Source organism: Chiloscyllium punctatum, chromosome 37 (assembly GCF_047496795.1).
Source record: "Chiloscyllium punctatum isolate Juve2018m chromosome 37, sChiPun1.3, whole genome shotgun sequence".
NCBI classification, from domain to species: Eukaryota; Metazoa; Chordata; class Chondrichthyes; order Orectolobiformes; family Hemiscylliidae; genus Chiloscyllium; species Chiloscyllium punctatum.
The window spans coordinates 35,825,083-35,842,923 of NC_092775.1; the positions used below are offsets into that span (position 1 = coordinate 35,825,083).

General features: G+C 40.4%; 1 protein-coding gene across 2 annotated transcripts in view; it reads left to right on the forward strand.

Annotated features, from left to right (window-relative positions):
* The window catches only part of LOC140462989 (cadherin-4-like), a 656,453-nt gene that overhangs the window by 488,112 nt on the left and 150,500 nt on the right, over positions 1–17,841 (forward strand). For both annotated transcript variants that reach the window (XM_072556570.1, XM_072556571.1), the window contains one exon: positions 16,086–16,241. In XM_072556570.1, coding sequence (XP_072412671.1) covers positions 16,086–16,241 — 156 coding nt within the window. The remainder of the gene's footprint in view (positions 1–16,085; positions 16,242–17,841) is intronic.

Here is a 17,841-nt window from a genome sequence, read left to right on the forward strand (position 1 = left end):
TTTAAATTAACTGTTCAGAAAATGCTGGGAAATATCAAAGCTAAATAGGCCCTTATACTTTAACACTTGCATTTTGATCATTTTACAGTTGACATCCTGAATGGATCACTTGCAGGACAGTAATACAGACTCAGTGACAGATGGACAGGAACAGCTGAATGAGTATTTTCAGGTTGTATGTACGACAAAGTAGAAAAATAAGTTGTGCTTAAGGGGAATGCATAATATTACCTTGCAACCACGAGAGCATTAATCATGAGATGCACTCTCAGAAGAAGAGAAATTTGTTAACTACAAACTGAAGATTGGGAAATTGTTCTACTGTGGTTAAATGTTATAAAAATGAAATCTACACTTAACAGATTAGAAGTAATTTTAAGCACAAATCTGCAAAAAAAACTTTTCTAGTATTCTTATCCAAAAATGACTTTTCTTATGAATAATGACTCTTTTGCACTGGCTTCACCATTGATTTGCAGTCAGACTGTCTGCAACAATGGCTTCTGTGACCATTGTTATTACATTTCTCCTAGTGCTCTGCTAAGGGCTGTTCTTAATGTCCTGTTTTTCCTTTTTTACATGCACTTTGGCAGCAATGCTGAATAAGGGGGGTTACTATCCACATCGGTGCTGATGTCGTTGATTTCCACCCCTCCGCTGCCATACTTGACCCTACCCCACAGACCATGGTTGCCCTGCCATAGGAAGAATATTCTTAAGATGGAGAGGGTTCCAAAGATATTTGCCAGAATATTGTGAGGAATAGAAGGTTTGTGCTATGTGGATAGGCTGGACTTCTTTCACTCAGGTGTAGGAGGTTGAAGGGTGACCTTATCGAGGTTTTTAAAATCATGAGCGATTTTGATAAGGTGAATGTTAGGTGTCTTTACCCTATGGTGGAGGATTTCAAGGTGAGGAGGCATATTTTTAAAGTAAGAGGAAAAAGATTTAAAAGGACGTGTGAGGCAGCTTTTTTACGCAGAGAATGGTTTGTGTGTGAAATAAATGTCCAGAGGAAATGGTGGATGTGGGTGTACTTACAATATTTAAAAGACATTTAGATAATTGCATAAGAAAGATTTGGAGGGACATGGGCCAAGTACAGGCGGGTGGGGCTAGTTTAATTTGGAATTATGGTCAGCATGGGTTGGTTTGACTGAAGGGTCTGTCTGACTCTGGCTCAGTGTGTCCTCACCTTCTTCAAGATTAAAGTGGTGCTGGAAAAGCACATCAGGTCAGGCAGCATCTGAGGAGCAGGAAAATCGATGTTTCAAGCAAAAGCCCTTCATTAGGAATTTCACCTTCTTGTCTACCCCATCTCTCCTTGTCAGAGTCCTGTCTGATGCTTGGAAATAAGCTGAGCCAAGAGATAGAGGGGGAACATTGAGGGTACAGTGATCATTGTATCGTAAGGCTTATGATGACAGAAAACAATGTTGGTCAATCCATACTAAGATTAAGCGACTGACAGAAAGTGGACATCAAGCCACGAGGAAGTGTCGATGATCGGTTGGATGTGTGTCCATGAGTCCTTCAAGGCAATTGAATAGGTAGACAAAGTGGTTAAAAAGGCATATCAATACTTCATTTTATTAGTTGAGGCATTGAATACAAGCGAAGAGTGGTTACGATGAAACAGTACAAGGAGTTATTTAGGCTGCAACTTGTACTATGTGCAGTTCTGGTTGTCACACTGTAGGAAGGATATGACTGCACTAGAGAAGATACAAAGGAAATTCCCCAGGAATCCTGCCCTGCAGCATTTCAGCTATGAAGAGAGATTGGAGAGGCTGGAGTTGTTTTGCTCAGATTAGAGAAAACTGAGGGGGTGCCTGTTTAAGATGTGCAGAATTATGAGGTGCTTAGAGAGAGTAGAAAGAAATAAATTATTCTCCTTATGTAGAGAGGTTAATAACCACGCATCATGGACTAAACACTTTAAGAGGCTGATTGAGAAGGAATTTAAAGAACCTTTTTTCTCACCTAGGAGGTGGTGCGTATTTGGAACTCACTGCCTGAAAATGTTTAGACAGTGTTTTTTCTAAGCTGCACAAACGTGCAGATGCTCCAAAATTCCACACATGGGGATTGGCATCAGTATGCTGATTATGGCATTGACTTCTGGTTCAAGAAGTCTCTGCTGCACACAAGCTTTGGAGGGATAAGCAGTCAGTGAGAAAATTCAAGGGAATGCTGGTTGTGGAGGTGGCATCCATCAAACTTAAAAGCATTTTGATGAACACTTAGAAACATAGAATCCCTATAGTGTGGAATCAGGCCGTTTGGCCTAACAAACCCACACCGAGCCTCTGAAGAGCTTGAGGCCCCATGGCACACATGGCTACAGGACAAGTACTGGAAAATGGAATGGATTGCTGGGAATTTTGGGAGAGGTAGGTTCAATTAAGGTAGCTATTTAAATTTAAAAAGCACAGTATGCTACACAATGGTTTCCTTCTACACATGACACTCTTGTGATTCCTCTGTCATTCTGTGGTGTCCAGTTCAGGCAATTGATATAAACAGGAATTGACCATATGACCTGTTGTGCTTTTAATACACCATTGCCTAATCTCTGAACACCACCCTATTTCCCATATGCCCCTGGAGATACCAAAAATCTCTTTAACTCAACCTTAAATAATGGGGCATTGACAACCCTCCCAAGTAAAGGATTCCAAAGATTTGCAGCATTTTGCATGAAAAGAGTTGTTCTTTTAAATTGTAATTGCTTTTAATTGCAGGGAGTAACCAGGAAAAGATATAATAGATCAGAACAAATTATTGCAGATGCTGAAATCTGTACTGAAAACATCAAATGCTGGTGACCACAATCGGTCAGACAGCATGCATGGAGAGAGAGTGCACATGTCCTCTCTCCCCTCCCCCAATCCTAGTGGGACTGTCTGTCCTTTCAAGTCTGGCAGGAGACACACTATTGTTCTACGGTTCTCACATTCCGATCATTTAATCTGAACTATCAACATCTTTTTTCCACCAGCACCTTACTCTCATTAACCACCCCCTCCCAAACTATAAAATGAATACTGTCCCCTCCACACTTCTCTTCAGCTCTGATGAAGAGTAATCTAGACTCACTGCGTTAGCCACTCTCTCTCCATGGTTGCTGTCTGATCTGCTGTGATCTCCAGCATTTGCTGTTTTCAGTCAAGGCTACAATGTGGTTGCCACTGACTCTCCAGCCAATGCCGTGATGAAATCCAACTCAATGTATCAGGTTTGATGAAAGGTCACAGGCCTGAAGATATTAACTGTTTATCTCTCTATTTATGCTACTGTACAGAAAGGAATCAATACCTTCGCAAGAAGAAGGGAGAAAAATATTGGTGGAAAAAGGCTATTTTTATCCATATTTTTTTAACACTTTGCAAAACAATTTTCAGCAGCTTGGAAAGTAAAATTCCTGGTAACTTTGAACATAAGTCACAAAGTAGTTGTCTCTGCTGTGTCTGTAATCTGACCCACATGACAACTTTGCTTTGATGTTATATTATTTTTTTCCTTCACCAACATTAAAATAAAATCAACTTTAAAAACAGACTTGAAAGTGAACAGTAAATGGCCCCTTGGTGGCAATTCATGTGCACAATCAGTCTGAAAATGAATGCATTACCTCTTTTGTGGGAGCACTTAAAATACCTAATTGTAGTCAATTATGTACTTCTAAAAGTGTGAAAATGGGCTTATGAATACTTTTTGAAAGCATTGAATGTACTAAACAGCAAAGTTTTGTCTTTTGTTTCAGAGTATAAAAGAATCTGATTTGTGTAAGGGAAAGGTCTTCCAATTACTTGCTGTAGGCAGGCTGACAACTATAAGCTGAAAAAGGGTTCATCTAAAAATAGAAACCTGTTATGATTTTTAGATATAGTTGTTATTCTTTCTTCTTCCCCTTCTTCACTCTCTCCAAAATTCCCTGATTGAGGAGCAGTTTTGTTGCTTGCATGTGAAATATAAATCTTGATTCATTCTCTAAAAGATTTATTTTACCCCCTTCAATGCTCCTAGTGATACCATGCCCCATATATACACTTCCCCCAAAGTTGTAATGTGCCACATTTTATGGACAGACTTAACTCCGTGTCATAAGGTGATTTGGCAGCATCTGTGCAGAGAAAGTAGAGTTAACATTCCAGGTCCAATGTCCCTTCTCCAGAACTAATTTGTTTTAATCTTTAAACTTTCTATCCACAGATACTGCCAGACCTGCTGAGTTTTTCTAGCAATTTCTGTTTTTGTACCTGGTTTCCACAGTTCTTTGGGGTTTTTTGTTCAGCATCATTGTATTTATTTGGAGAAAGTTCCAATGTTACACTGCATTTTATATGTCAGCAACTCCCCAAAGTGTGGCCAAGCCAGACAGCGCCATTGTCATCAGTGTCCCTTAGTTCAAGGATGGTGTCTTCACACAGTGAACATGGGTTTCATTGGACTTCACAGGAATACACTTGAGGGTTGGTTTTCCACAAGGAGGCAGGAATGCTGGGTGCAGCATTTGTTCATTCTCTTGTCTTCTTTGTGTCACTCTGTGTCATCAAAACCTGATGGAGCGTGTGGCCATTTGGAACAACAAGTGTCAAGCTGTTCTCAGTCATTGATGTCAACTTTGATGTGCTTCAAGCAGAGCATCAGAGTACCTTTGAAACACTTCTTTGACCTTCTCTGGCGTGTGGACCATTTGAGAGTTGATAAAATAGAAAGTGGCTTTTTGACCATCTGGAAACAGCGTCCAGTCTATCAAAATTGACTTTGCAGGAATTTTGCTTGAATGTTTGTGTAGGTGACTTTATGAAGGACACTAATATTGTTCAACTGTCTGTTGAATCTGAAGGCTGCAATTGAGGCATTGCTAATGGAATATTTTTAGTGCTCTTACGTATGTTGTCCAGATCTCACTACAATACAGGAATGTAATAATGATTTCAACAAAAACTGTGGGATGGCACGGTGGCTCAGTGGTTAGCACTGCTGCCTCACGGTCCCAGGTTCGATTCCACCGTCAGGCAACTGTCTGTGTGGAGTTTGCATATTCTCCCCGTGTCTGCGTGGGTTTCCTCTGGGTGCTCCGATTTCCTCCCGCAGTCCAAAGATGTGCAGGTCAGGTGAATTGGCCATGCTAAATTGCCTATAGGTTAGATGTGTTAGCGGGAAATGGGTCTGGGTGGGTTACTCTTTGGAGGGTCGGTGTGGACTTGTTGGGCCAAAGGGCCTGTTTCCACACTGTAGGGAATCAAATAAATAATAAAAAATAATAATCTCACAAATACACAGGCAGAAATGGGACTGACACGGGTACTCACAGTGAATTTGAAGCATTAACTTTGTTTCTCTTTCCACAGATACTGTGAGATCTGAATTTCCAGCACTTTCCATTTTATTTTAGATTTCCAGCTTCCACAGTATTTTGCATTTATTTAAATGTTTTGGTCAGGTCAGTCAATGTACTGAAACTTTCCTGGTTTTGTTCTTGATATTTTTCATAGATTTATTTACAACAAGGACTATATCAGGGTTTCTGCTCAATTAAAGTAAGGTTTCTCTCTGGAAGGATCTTCTCAGCCATAGGAACTAAGTATTCCTGATGAAGGGCTTATGCCCGAAATGTCAATTCTCCTGCTCCTCGGATGCAGCCTGACCTGCTGTGCTTTTCCAGCACCACACTCTTGAACTACGTGATTTGAAGTATTTATGTTGAGATTCTCCTTGCAAAAGACTTGAGAGAAATAGCTGAATGGTTTCCATGGCACAACGTTATCCCTGGTTTTGAAGATGATTACAATTGCTGCTTTCTGCAATTCAGACCTGTGCAGTTGAGTGAGTTGGAGTGGTGATGGGGTAAGGGGAAAAAAGTAGGCAAAAGTGAGGACTGCAAATGCTGGAAACCAGAGTTTAGATTAGAGTGGTGCTGGAAAATCACAGCAGGTCAGGCAGCATCCAAAGAGCAGGAAAATCGATGTTTCAGACAAAGCCCTTCATCAGGAATAGAGGAAGGGAGAGATAAATGGGGAGGGGGTAGGTGGGACTGGGGAGAAGGTAGCAAAGAGTACAGTAGGTGAATGGGGGTGGGGATGGAGGTGATAGGTCAGAGAGGAGGGTGGAGCTGATAGGTGGGAAGGGAGATTGGCAGGTGGGACAGGCCATGAGGACACAACTGAGCTAGAAGGATGGAACTGGGGTAAGGTGTGGGGAGAGGAAATGAGGAAACTGGTGAAGTCCATGTTGATGCCCTGGAGTTGAAGAGTTCCAAGGCAGAAGATGAGGCGTTCTTCCTCCAGGTGTCGGGTAGTGAGGGACTGGCAGTGGAGGAGGCCCAGAACCTAGGGTAAGGGGAGCCTGGCTCATCATCTTCCCAAATCTGTAATATTAATGCCCAGAGTTTTTGTGGGAACTTAATCCCACCATTCTGAAGTCTACCAGAGCCACATGCCATGTTGGTTTTCATCCATTCATGTCTTCCATTGATGGCACTTCACCCATCAATTCATCACAGGCTATTGAGCGATAACCTGGAGAATGTCAGTTGCCATTGTGTTTTCTTGGGTTGAAGAGTTGTTGAAAATATTCTTTCCAATGTTGACAGATTATGCTGGGGTGTGCAGAGTGCATTCTGTAGAGGACTGCTCAGTAAAAGCTGCCATCGCCTAAAGCCACATCTATCCCAACACAGACATCCAAATCACCATCATGCATCTGTCATATTTGTGAAGATTGTCCTGAGTTGACAGTCCAGTGTCAGTTACCCATTTTTCAACATTACAGCACTTAGCAAATGGGCCCTGGCAGAGACCCACATGTGGCTTTACTTAATGTGGGAATCTTAGAACGTTATTGTCCATATGATCTTGACCAGTTGCTGGTTAGATTTCAGCAAAGTCTCAAATCACAATGGCCAGGACATCTTTGCCACTGGAACCTTCCTTTTGACTTGCAGCTGGTGAGCTCCACTGCCTTTCTTTACCTGTTCTGCTGTTAATGACTTTTTGGGCCACACTTTGTCTTGTATATTCGTCAATATTGCTGCCATAGGCAGCCCGAGCAGGAACAAACTGCGCTGTACAATCTAGTATGCTGCTGGAGTCCAAAAAAACAGCAGGTATTTAGATTGGAGCATGATGCCAATCTGGTCTGGTTATATTCCAGACTGGCTTTAAACCTTTGAAACTAATGGTGTCTGGTGAGACCTTTAATCATGCTGTGTGAATTAACCTTATTTGTCAGTTTACTTGCAGAATATTCTTGAATTTTAGTTCAAATAAATTTAATTAATTTAGTATCTTCCTATTAACAACCATTTAAAGTGAAGTTCTACCCCTGTTACTTGAAAGAGGTGCTCCTTTATGGCATCGCTTTGGTCTCTAGCTGCTGGTGACGTTGTTTTGCCATCAGACATCACAGAAGCTGACGAGAATCTTCTTGTGATTTATTTTAATGCATTCTTTAAAAATGATTTGAATTTATTGAAAATTGCATAAAATCACTAGAGCTTGATAACAGCTGGACAAAAATGTTTGTTTCAATGTGAAATACAGTGCTATAAATCATAGCAAGCTGGCAGTATAATGGCATCATTGGCATGCTTCAGGCAGTTTGTAAGGCAGGCCAGAATCTACAAATCAGTGCCAACACAGGCAGGATAGTTTGGCATTGAAAGTTTGTTATTTATGTTTGATGTTTAAATATCTTGGGTAAGAAAGCAGAACAAATATATTCTCACTAAATGATACAAAGAAGATTATTAAATTTAATCAGTCTCCAAGACCCATTTTGGGCGGCATGGTGGCACAGTGGTTCGCACTGCTGCCTCACAGTGCCAGAGACCCAGATTCAATTCCTGCCTCAGCCAACAGTCTGCGTGGAGTTTGCACATTCTCCCTGTGTCTGCATGGGTTTCCTCCGAGTGCTCCAGTTTCCTCCCACAGTCCAAAAAAGGGGAAGGTCAGGGAAATTGGCCAAGCTAAATTGCCCGTAGTGTTAGGTGAAGGGGTAAATGTAGGGGAATGAGTCTGGGTGGGTTGCGTTTCAGCGGGTCAGCGTGGACTTGTTGGGCTGAAGGGCCTGTTTCCACACTGTAAGTAATCTAAAACCCTTTATATTCAACTACATTCCATTGGGCTGGAGTGTTTCCCTCTTGGTGTGAACATTGATGAGAAAGGTGGGAAAATGTGGTGAGATTGGAAATCTCAGATTCTTGATAGCAAGTAAAGTATTTCTGATTTCTTTTTCCTGTCACGCCTTAACAAGTCAGTTCAGAAGCGTTTCATTGAGCAGTAACAATCTTTTTTTCATGTGTTTGAAATTCTTTGAATCCCTATAGAGTGGAAGTAGGCCATTTGGCCAAACAAGTCCACACCAACCCTCCAAAGTGTAACTCACCCAGACCCATTCCCCTACCCTATTACTCTACATTTGCCCAGCTATTGCACCTAACCTATATATCCCTGAACACAATGTGCAATCTAGCATGGCTAATTCACCTAACCTACACATCTTTGGACTGTGGGAGGAAACTAGAGCGCCCAGAGGAAACTCACACAGACATGGGGAGAATGTACAAACTCCACACAGACAGTCACCCGAGGCTGGAATCGAACTCGGGTCCCTGGCGCTGTGAAGCAACAGTGCTAACCACTGAGCCACTGTCTTGCCTCTCATTAAAGTTCCAACTCGTGCCATTTATGTGTGCCGCTTCCAATTCTTCCCCCACCCCCTCCTTGGAGAAACTGATTTGTGGAAGTACCTAACAGGCAAATCACAGCGGGCACCTAGCGGCTGCAGATGAATGAATGCATGTCCCTTTCTTCTTGCAACTGCTTCTTCTGAATAATGTGTATGCGTGGACTCCACTCTCTGTGACTCTTCTCACAGAAGTCAACAACAGCAAATCACTAGCAACACCATCTTCTTTCAGCACAACTCAAAGACCACTTCAGTCCCTCAGCATTTTAACTTGGAGGTCAGGGCTGCCTATGCCAGGCCATTTAGCGCACGGAGAAAATGAGGATTGCAGATGCTGGAGATCAGAGCTTAAAAATGTGTTGCTGGAAAAGCGCAGCAGGTCAGGCAGCATCAAAGGAACAGGAGAATCGACGTTTCAGGCATAAGCCCTCCTCATTCCTGAAGAAGGGCTTATGCCTGAAACATCGATTCTCCTGTTCCTTTGATGCTGCCTGACCTGCTGCGCTTTTCCAGCAACACATTTTTAAGCATTTAGCGCACGAGACAGGCACACATCTCATGCATCTACATTAAAATGCAGTCTATGTCTCATTGTCTGCTTTCCTCCCATTCAATCACTTTAGCACTTACTCGGAGGTTTTTTTTCTATTTATTCATGGGATGTGGGCTTCAGAATCAGAATCAAATGAATCTTTGTTATTGAGCAGCGTTCTGTGTTGAATACTCCCAGAGAAGTTCAAAGGAATCTAAGAAGTTGAATCATATTGATGGAAAAAGTAGATCAGAGTGAATTGCTAACTTGCTTTTATCAGAAAGTCAATTTACCAGTTTTGATGTTGCATCATTATGAAGGCAAACAGCAGTCACTTTGGACAGTTCTCATGATTGTGGACGGTGAGTAGGGTGTATTGCATCTGATGCAAGCATACAGTTGAGTTTCTGCCAACTTAATGTGTATGGAACAAATACAAATAAGAAGTGAATGTTCAGTTTTTTGGATAGGAGAGGGAGAGTAGATTAATGTAAAGTGGAGGATTTCATACTTTGACATTGCTGATAGTTCCAGTTGTCAGATTATGTTGGGTTTTGACTCAGCAGTTTTCAGTAGATAGTTTCAGAAGGCTGGTGCATGGTCGATGGTAAACCAAGTGAGTATCATTGTTTAAGAAGCTGACTCTTTAAGATAATGATAAGTTCACAAGGCACTAATGTTGTGCATATGGAAAAAAAACCTTTGTGGTTGAAGTTGCCATTTTGGGCAATACTTTTGTCTTCTGAAACCTATGGCAGTGGGCCTGGTTCTCAGGATGGAAAAGTCACAAGCCTGAGTGGGGTCAAGAGTGTGGTGCTGGATATGCACAGCAGATCAGCCAGGATACTGCTCCTCAGATGCCTCCTGACTGGCTCTGCTTATCCAGCACCACCCTCTCGACTCTGATTTCCAGCATCTGCAGTCCTCACTTTCTCCACAAACCTGAGTGGCAAAAGCATTGTCAACAGAGATGAATCTTTGCTTCGGCACTGAAACAGACCCTTGAGTCCACCTTGTCCATGCCAACCAGATATCCTAAACTGACCTAGTCCCGTTTGCCAGTGTTCGACCCGTATCCCTCCAAACCTTTCCTATTCATGCACACATCCAGATGCCTTTTAAATGTTGTAATGGCACCCACCTCCACCACTTCTTTTGGTATGCACCACCCTTATGACCCTTTTAAATTTTTCTCCTCTAACCTTAAAGCTCTGCCCCCTAGTTTTGAACTTTCCTGTCCTGATAAAAGACCTTTATGACTCTTAAGTCATTTGTGTATGTATTAAAATAAAATGGTTCTCGACTGATCCCTCAGTGACACTATTATTTAGATTAGCTTACTTACAGTGTGGAAACAGGCCCTTCGGCCCAACAAGTCACACCGACCCTCTGAACAGCAATCCACCCACACTCATTCCCCTACATTTACTCCTTCACTTAACGCTACGGGCAATTTAGCATGGCCAATTCACCTAACCTGCACATTTTTGGACTGTGGGAGGAAACTGGAACACCCGGAGGAAACCCACGCAGACACAGGGAGAATGTGTAAACTCTACACAGACAGTTGCCTGAGGCGGGAATTGAACCAATACTCACCACTGTGCCACCGTGCCACCCATAAATTGATTTGGTATCTCCAAAAGCTTGTGCAGTCTGCTACGTATGCCCCTGAAATGGCAGTAATTGGACCAAATGAGTCACCTATGGGGGCAAGAATCTTGATTCTTTGGTCTGAAGATCACACAGTGTTACTGGTTGTTGTTAAGTCAAGAACTGCAAGATCTTTTTTTTCTGATGTGGAGATGCCAGTGTTGGACTGGGCTGGACAAAGTTAAAAAAACACACAACACCAGGTTTATAGACCAACAGGTTTATTTGCAAGTACTAGCTTTCAGAGCGCTGCTTCTTCATCAGGTAATTTTTTTTGTGATGAAAATAATTTTCAGTAATAGCAGTGAAGGCAAATCATTTTCCACTAGTGCGTCAGTCACAGTGAAAAACAGTTTCGTGCAGCCTTAGTTTGGCACTTCTTACTAAAATAAAATATTTGGAGTATCAGACAGCTTAGCTTTTCATGGTAAAAATGTAGAGGGAGATTGGTCAGCAACTTCTAGGTAACTGTAGATGCTTGCCGACCATAAGTAAGTCAACAATCTTTGCTCAGCAACATATTGCTTGAATACAACAATCAGGGATCATTTGAGTGAAGAATAATGATTGCCGTTGATTTATTTATTAAGTTTCTTCAAAACATCCTGGGTATACATCATTGTCAATTGTCATACCAGGTTTCACAGAGTGCAATCTATTGATATAAAAGTTGCTTCAGGGTATTTTCACAAATACAACAACATTCTTAATATAGCTTTTATTTGACCACATTGTTATGTCTTACCACTTTTGGTAGAGTGGCAACAATATGATTGGGTCCTGCCTGTTGAGTATTTTGCAGAATGTAGGCAATAATTCCTGATTTTCTGATTCCTCTAAAATATATGTGTTAGGCAAGTGATGGTGAAGAATTTGGTAATGGCGTTTCCATTGAGAGTCAAGGGGAGAAGGGTAGACTATTGCATGTTTGTGATGGTCATTACCTGGCATTTATATATTTCAATAGCTGCCATTTGCCTTCATATTGTTCAGGCTCTAATGCAGGCCAGCATGAGCTCCTTCATTGTCCAAAGTGCTGAGAATGGAGCTGAACACTTGGTCATCAGCCATCAACCTCACTCCTTGACTTTATCATGGAAGCAATGTCATTGCCAAAGAGCAGAAGACTGTCATCTATTGATGGCACCTTACACGAGGAAGAATGTTCTTGCTATAGAAGGAGTGAAGCGAAAGTTTACTAGATTGATTCCTGGGATGGCAGAACTAACATACGAGAAGATTTTGAGTCATTTATGATTGTCTTCACTAGAGTTTAGAGTAATGTTGTAGCTGTACATGGATGGGGTGAATGTCTTGTTTTTTTCCCCAGGGTTGGAGTGTCCAAAATGAGAGGGCATGGGTTTAAGATGAGACAGGAAAGATTTTAAAGGGACTCAAGGGGCAGATTTTTCATGCAGAAGGTGGTGCGTGTATGGAATGAACTGCCCGAAAAAGTGATGGAGGCTGGTACAATTACAACATTTAAAGGGCATTTGGATGGGTATATGAATAGGAAGGATTTAGTGAGATATGTGCCAAATACTGGCAAATGGGACTAGACTAATTTTGAATATGTAGTTGGCATGAATGAGTTGGACAGAAGGGTCTGTTTCCGTGCTGTATGTCTCTATGATTCTACGACATTGGTTAGGCCCCTTTTGAAACAAAAATGATGGAGGATCTCATTAAAAATCTCTAAAATTCTAACAGAACTAGACAGATTAGATGCAGGAAGGATGTTTCAGATGTGGGGGTCCAGAATCAAGTGTCATAATGAAAAGATAAGGGGTATGTCTTTTCAGACTGAGATGGGAAATGTCTTGACCCACAGATGGGTGAACCTGTAGAATTCACTATCACAGGAAGTGGTTAAGACCACAACATTTTGTGTTTTAAAGAAGGAGGTATATTTAGCTCTTGCAGCTAAAGGGATCAGGGGATATGGGGAGATGGTGGGATTAGGCTATTGAGCTTAATGATCACTCATGATTGTATTGAATGGTGGAAAAGGATCGAGGGGTTGAATGGCCTACTCCTGCTCTGATCATCTATGTTTCTATAAGCGAAATGTCTGCTGCATTTTCTTGATTATAGTTGGGAAACTTAAATCACAGTGTTTTGAATGGACTTGCTGATAATGCATAGTCAATCAATTTAGTTAAAACTAAAATCTATTGTTCTTGCGTAAAACAAATAAATAATATTGCGCTGATGTTGCTGGAATGAGGCATTTTGCTCTGTGTTCTGCTAATTGATCCAATGGTTACAATTTTTTGCAGGCAACGTTTCTGGAAGTGCAGGCTGATAATTTCTGGAGAGGCTGATTGGCATCATTAACAATTATCACATCATTCAAGATATTAAGCTAGTGATCGGCTTTGTGGCATGTTTAATGAGCAATTCATTTACAAATGTAGCAACCCCAGAAAATCCCAATGAGGTTAAGGGAGAAATGTTATTTTCCTCAGATTAATGGTGGTGTGGCATAAAACATTCAACAACTTGTGTGATTCGTAATTCATGGGGTAACTCTTCCTCAGTACATGCTTCTGACCAATTTGCACATGAATAAAGTAATGCATCATTCAAAGGCTCTCACTTTTCAACCAACTGTGAGCCATTGTTTAAGAAATTTACATTAACTTGATCGGTAACAAAGAGAACCAAACAGTGATGCTGTGTCATTTAAATGGTAATAGAAGCTATGAATGTGTTACAAACTGGATCCATATTAGCACAAAGTAAGGTGAAAATGGCAGTATAATTAGCTTCCTTCCCCATAGTTATTTTTGAAAACTTGTTTTCAAAATATGTCCAAAACAACAGTAGTGACAGGGGTCTTTTGAAAAAAAAATTACCTTAATTCCATCCAAATCAAAATCATTGATGAGCAAATGGGCAAGTACTTACCTGACAGATCATATACCTGTAATTCTGCAATCCAACTCTGAAAATGTAGTCACAAGAATGATTTTGGGGAAAGTTTTTTGGCAACCTCTCTCTTAAGAGACAAATAATCAAATAGATTTTAAGTACCACAAAGTAAAAGAAACATTAACATAGATATGCAAAAACTGTTGTAAATAATTGCATTCTTTAGTATTAAATATGATTTTATAGACTATTTGCAAGTTCTCATGTCTTACTGGACAATATATAATGTTTTACTGAACTTGTAATCTTGAAAACTATACTTAACATGTCATGGTTATTTAAAATGCTTGAGTGAAATATTTTGGCTTATCAATATGTGAGATATTTATCTTGGGAAAAGTCAAAGATTTTATACAGTTTGTATTCAGCTTTATGCTTGACAAATTGTGTGACAAGTTATAGGGCTACTATGGAATCTTTTATATCCATTTAATCGGCCTCGTTTCCATAATAGATGTTAAGCTACTCAAAAGAGGTGTCATTGTCTCAGTGCAAGAAATGAGAATTGTAGATGCAATTTCTTTTCAACAGAAATATTTCAAGGGACCAGGTTTGGAACTCAACCTCAGAAGTACATTGCCATTTCCAATTTTTATATATCAGAAGTTGTTCATATTTATGGCTTAGGAAGTTATGTGCTGTAAACTTGTACATTGGAGGGAGTGGATGGCTGACCCTGCTTAGTTTAATTCAGTTGCTTACAATTTTGAAAGAGTTAAAAATCACACAACACCAGGTTATGGTCCAACAGGTTTATTTGGAAGTACAAACTTTCGGAGAGTTGCTCCTTCGTCAGGTAGCTAGTGGAGTAGGATCATTAAAAGACACCCACTTTTCCCATGAGTGTGTGCCAAAGAATCTTTATTTCTTTATCAACATCCTGCTTTTTTTTGGAAGTCTGTGACTGGAATCTTGGATTGTCTTATGGTGTGTATGATGGCAGGTGAGCTGTATTAAAACAGGCGAAAAGTTAATGATTTGGGATCGCACCGTGTCTCAGCTCAACCATGATCAAGTCCACAGTGGGAAGGACTGTGGACTAACTTTCTGACCTACCACCAATTGAGACTCATAAGCAGTTCATCTCCTGCCTCTGTTTTTAACCCTGTGGTGTGCAGGGGTCTTTCCATGTGGCATGATAAAGCCACCCTTTGCCAGGCTGTTTGCAGATCCAGGATAGGGTGTGATCAGGATCCATCCTTCAAAAGCACTTTGTGCCTGGTCAAGAGACCAAAAATCAGGTAGGTGGTGCCCTCAGAGTACATCCCATTGCTGGTGTCTCTCCTCACCTACAACCTGTTAACCCTCTTCACCCAATACTCAACTCTGGTGTTGTATCCAAGAATGATCTTAAGCCTTGCATTGACCATATATACAGTCACCACTGCCTCCTTTGGTGATGCCGCTGTTCAATCAAAACACCTGACTCCTGATTGGTCAGTGGGTCTTGCCACTGCCACAGGGTCCTTGCTCCTTAGCAAAGGCCCACTGCTGACCTGTAAATCCTTGAGTGAATCAAAATGTGTTGGACCATCACACAAAGAGGTGTCATGTGGCATTCGCCAGCTCTCCAGCTGTGGCCAAGACCCCCCTATACCTGCACACGATTCTGCTATATTTATCCAACCTAAATAGAAAAATACAAAAGCATTTTCATATTATACATTTCACAGCCTTAAAGCCTTCCATTTTATTAATATCAAGAACCAGTTAACGCTGATGTTTGAAGAGAAAGATAGAATGTTTAACTCCAGTTCATATTGAAGCATGATTAGTTAATAGTTAGCTATTTGAAATATTTTCTTTGATTCATGTTTCTAAATTTGTTACTTGGCTATGATGCAAGCAGGGTTCTTCTGTTTATATAATGGAACTTTTAATCGAGCTACTTACAATACTGTTGATAATAGTAAAGTGTATAAACACTTCGAAATTGTTTACCTGCCTTTTAAGCACACAGTTTGGAGCATAATTCAAAGTAAATTGTAACTCCTTGCAGATTTTGGAGTGGAGTATTCCAATTAAAGTTTTGGTCAACTTATCCACAGAATTGAGTAAATTGAAAAGTCAATTCAATGGGAATTTATTATTATGACATTATTTCCAAAATTTTTTTTGCTTGACTCTTATTTTGTAATTTATTGTGTCAAGGATGGTGCGTGCTTAAAAACTTATTTGACACCTAACTATAGCCACTTCATCTGATAATTACTTCACCTAACAGCACTTTTAAAAAACACTAAACTCTCCCAATGTGTTTTCATTTCAGATTCGGTCAGATAAAGACAGGGAGATACAGATCCGATACAGTATCACTGGACCTGGAGCTGATCAACCACCCATGGAGGTTTTTAGTATTGATCAAGTTGCTGGTAAAATGCATGTCACAAGACCCCTGGATCGTGAGGATATTGCATCTTTTCACGTAAGAGCCAATCCCTGAATTTAATTGTTGCTTCTTCCATTTCAGGCTATCTCTTAAGCCAGCACAGAAAATTTTACTTAATGTATTTAAAGGGTTTACATTATTTGCATAAAATTAGTAATTCTTTCAAGAAAATGCAAGTTTTAGGAAGTTTGATTCTTAAAATAATGCTGATATAGGAGGCCAATTTAATTTTCATAATGGTCACTTTAGGTTTCATGTCAATTAATGTAACATTTTTAATGCATACGACCATAAACAGTCTTAAAAAAATGTTAATTAGCATCTATTGACCAGTTTTCTTTAATAATGTCTAACATCTCAATTCTACTGACGAAAATCAAAATGTTGATATCTCTCACTGTCAGTTTTGTGTCCTTTATCTTTTCAAAATTAGGACATGTCACTTTCTTCAATTGGGTATAACTAAAAGATGTAGCTTATCATTGTTTTTGACACCTAGAAATATTATAGTTAATAGGCGCAGTAGTAACGGTAGTAAGATAAATGGCCAGATTATCTGTCTTAGTGGCACCATAAAGAAATATATATTGTCCAGGCCGTGAGGAGGATTCCCAATTCTTCTTCAAAACTGCTGGGAGATCTTTTACATCCACCTGACAGACCTCATTTCTATAATGGATATTAAGCTTCTGAAAGGAGATGTCATTGCATCAATGCAAGAAATGAGTCTTCTAGGTGCAGTCTTCAGTTTAGAAATTATTAGAGGAAATGTTGCTCTTAAATACTATGTTGCAAACTTTGTGGAAAATCTCACCGTACAGGTGGAGAGTAGGGTTCTTGTGGTCCTGATAATGTCCCCATTTCTCAACCAGAAGGCCTGCATTCAAGTCCCACTTACTCCTGAGGTGTGTCATAACATGTCTGCACAGGTCAAATATATCTCAACAGGTCTAGCATGTCTCAAAATACCTAACGGTGATGAGTTCATCAGCTGAATAGTCAATCTTCTATTTACCTCATTTTGCATTACATTTATCTTATTTTCCTAATTCCAGCTCTCAAGCCGAGTTCCCATATCTTTTACTTTTAGGTTACATTAACATTAGTTTATATTAGGCTTCATGGCCATAACTCTGCAAGTTTCAAAATCATTATGGAAAGGGATAAGAATAGTTCCAAAGTTGTGTCCAAATTGGGGGACAGCCTGTTACAATGTCATTAGATTAGATTTGACAAAGACTGGGAGTGGTAAGTCTACATGTGGAAAGTGGAAGTCCTTAGAGGTAGTATAGTAAACATTCAGGGCCAGTGTATTCCCCTACGAGGGAAGGGCAAGAGCAGCTGATTCAGGGAACCCTGGATGTCAAGGGATATCGTGAGTTTGATAAAGAAAAAGAAGGAAGCATTAAAACAAATGAAGGAACTGCAGATGCTGAAAGTTAGAAAAAAACCCAGAAATTGCTGGAAAATCTCAGCAGGTCTGGCAACATCTGTGGAGAGAAATCAGAGTTAATGTTTTGGGTCTAGTGACTCTTCTTGCGAATTCTTGAGGGAAACATATGTCAGGTACAGTGCATTAAAAACAAGAGAGGCCCTTCAAAAGCATTGAAAACATGTGGGGTTGATTAAAAAGTAA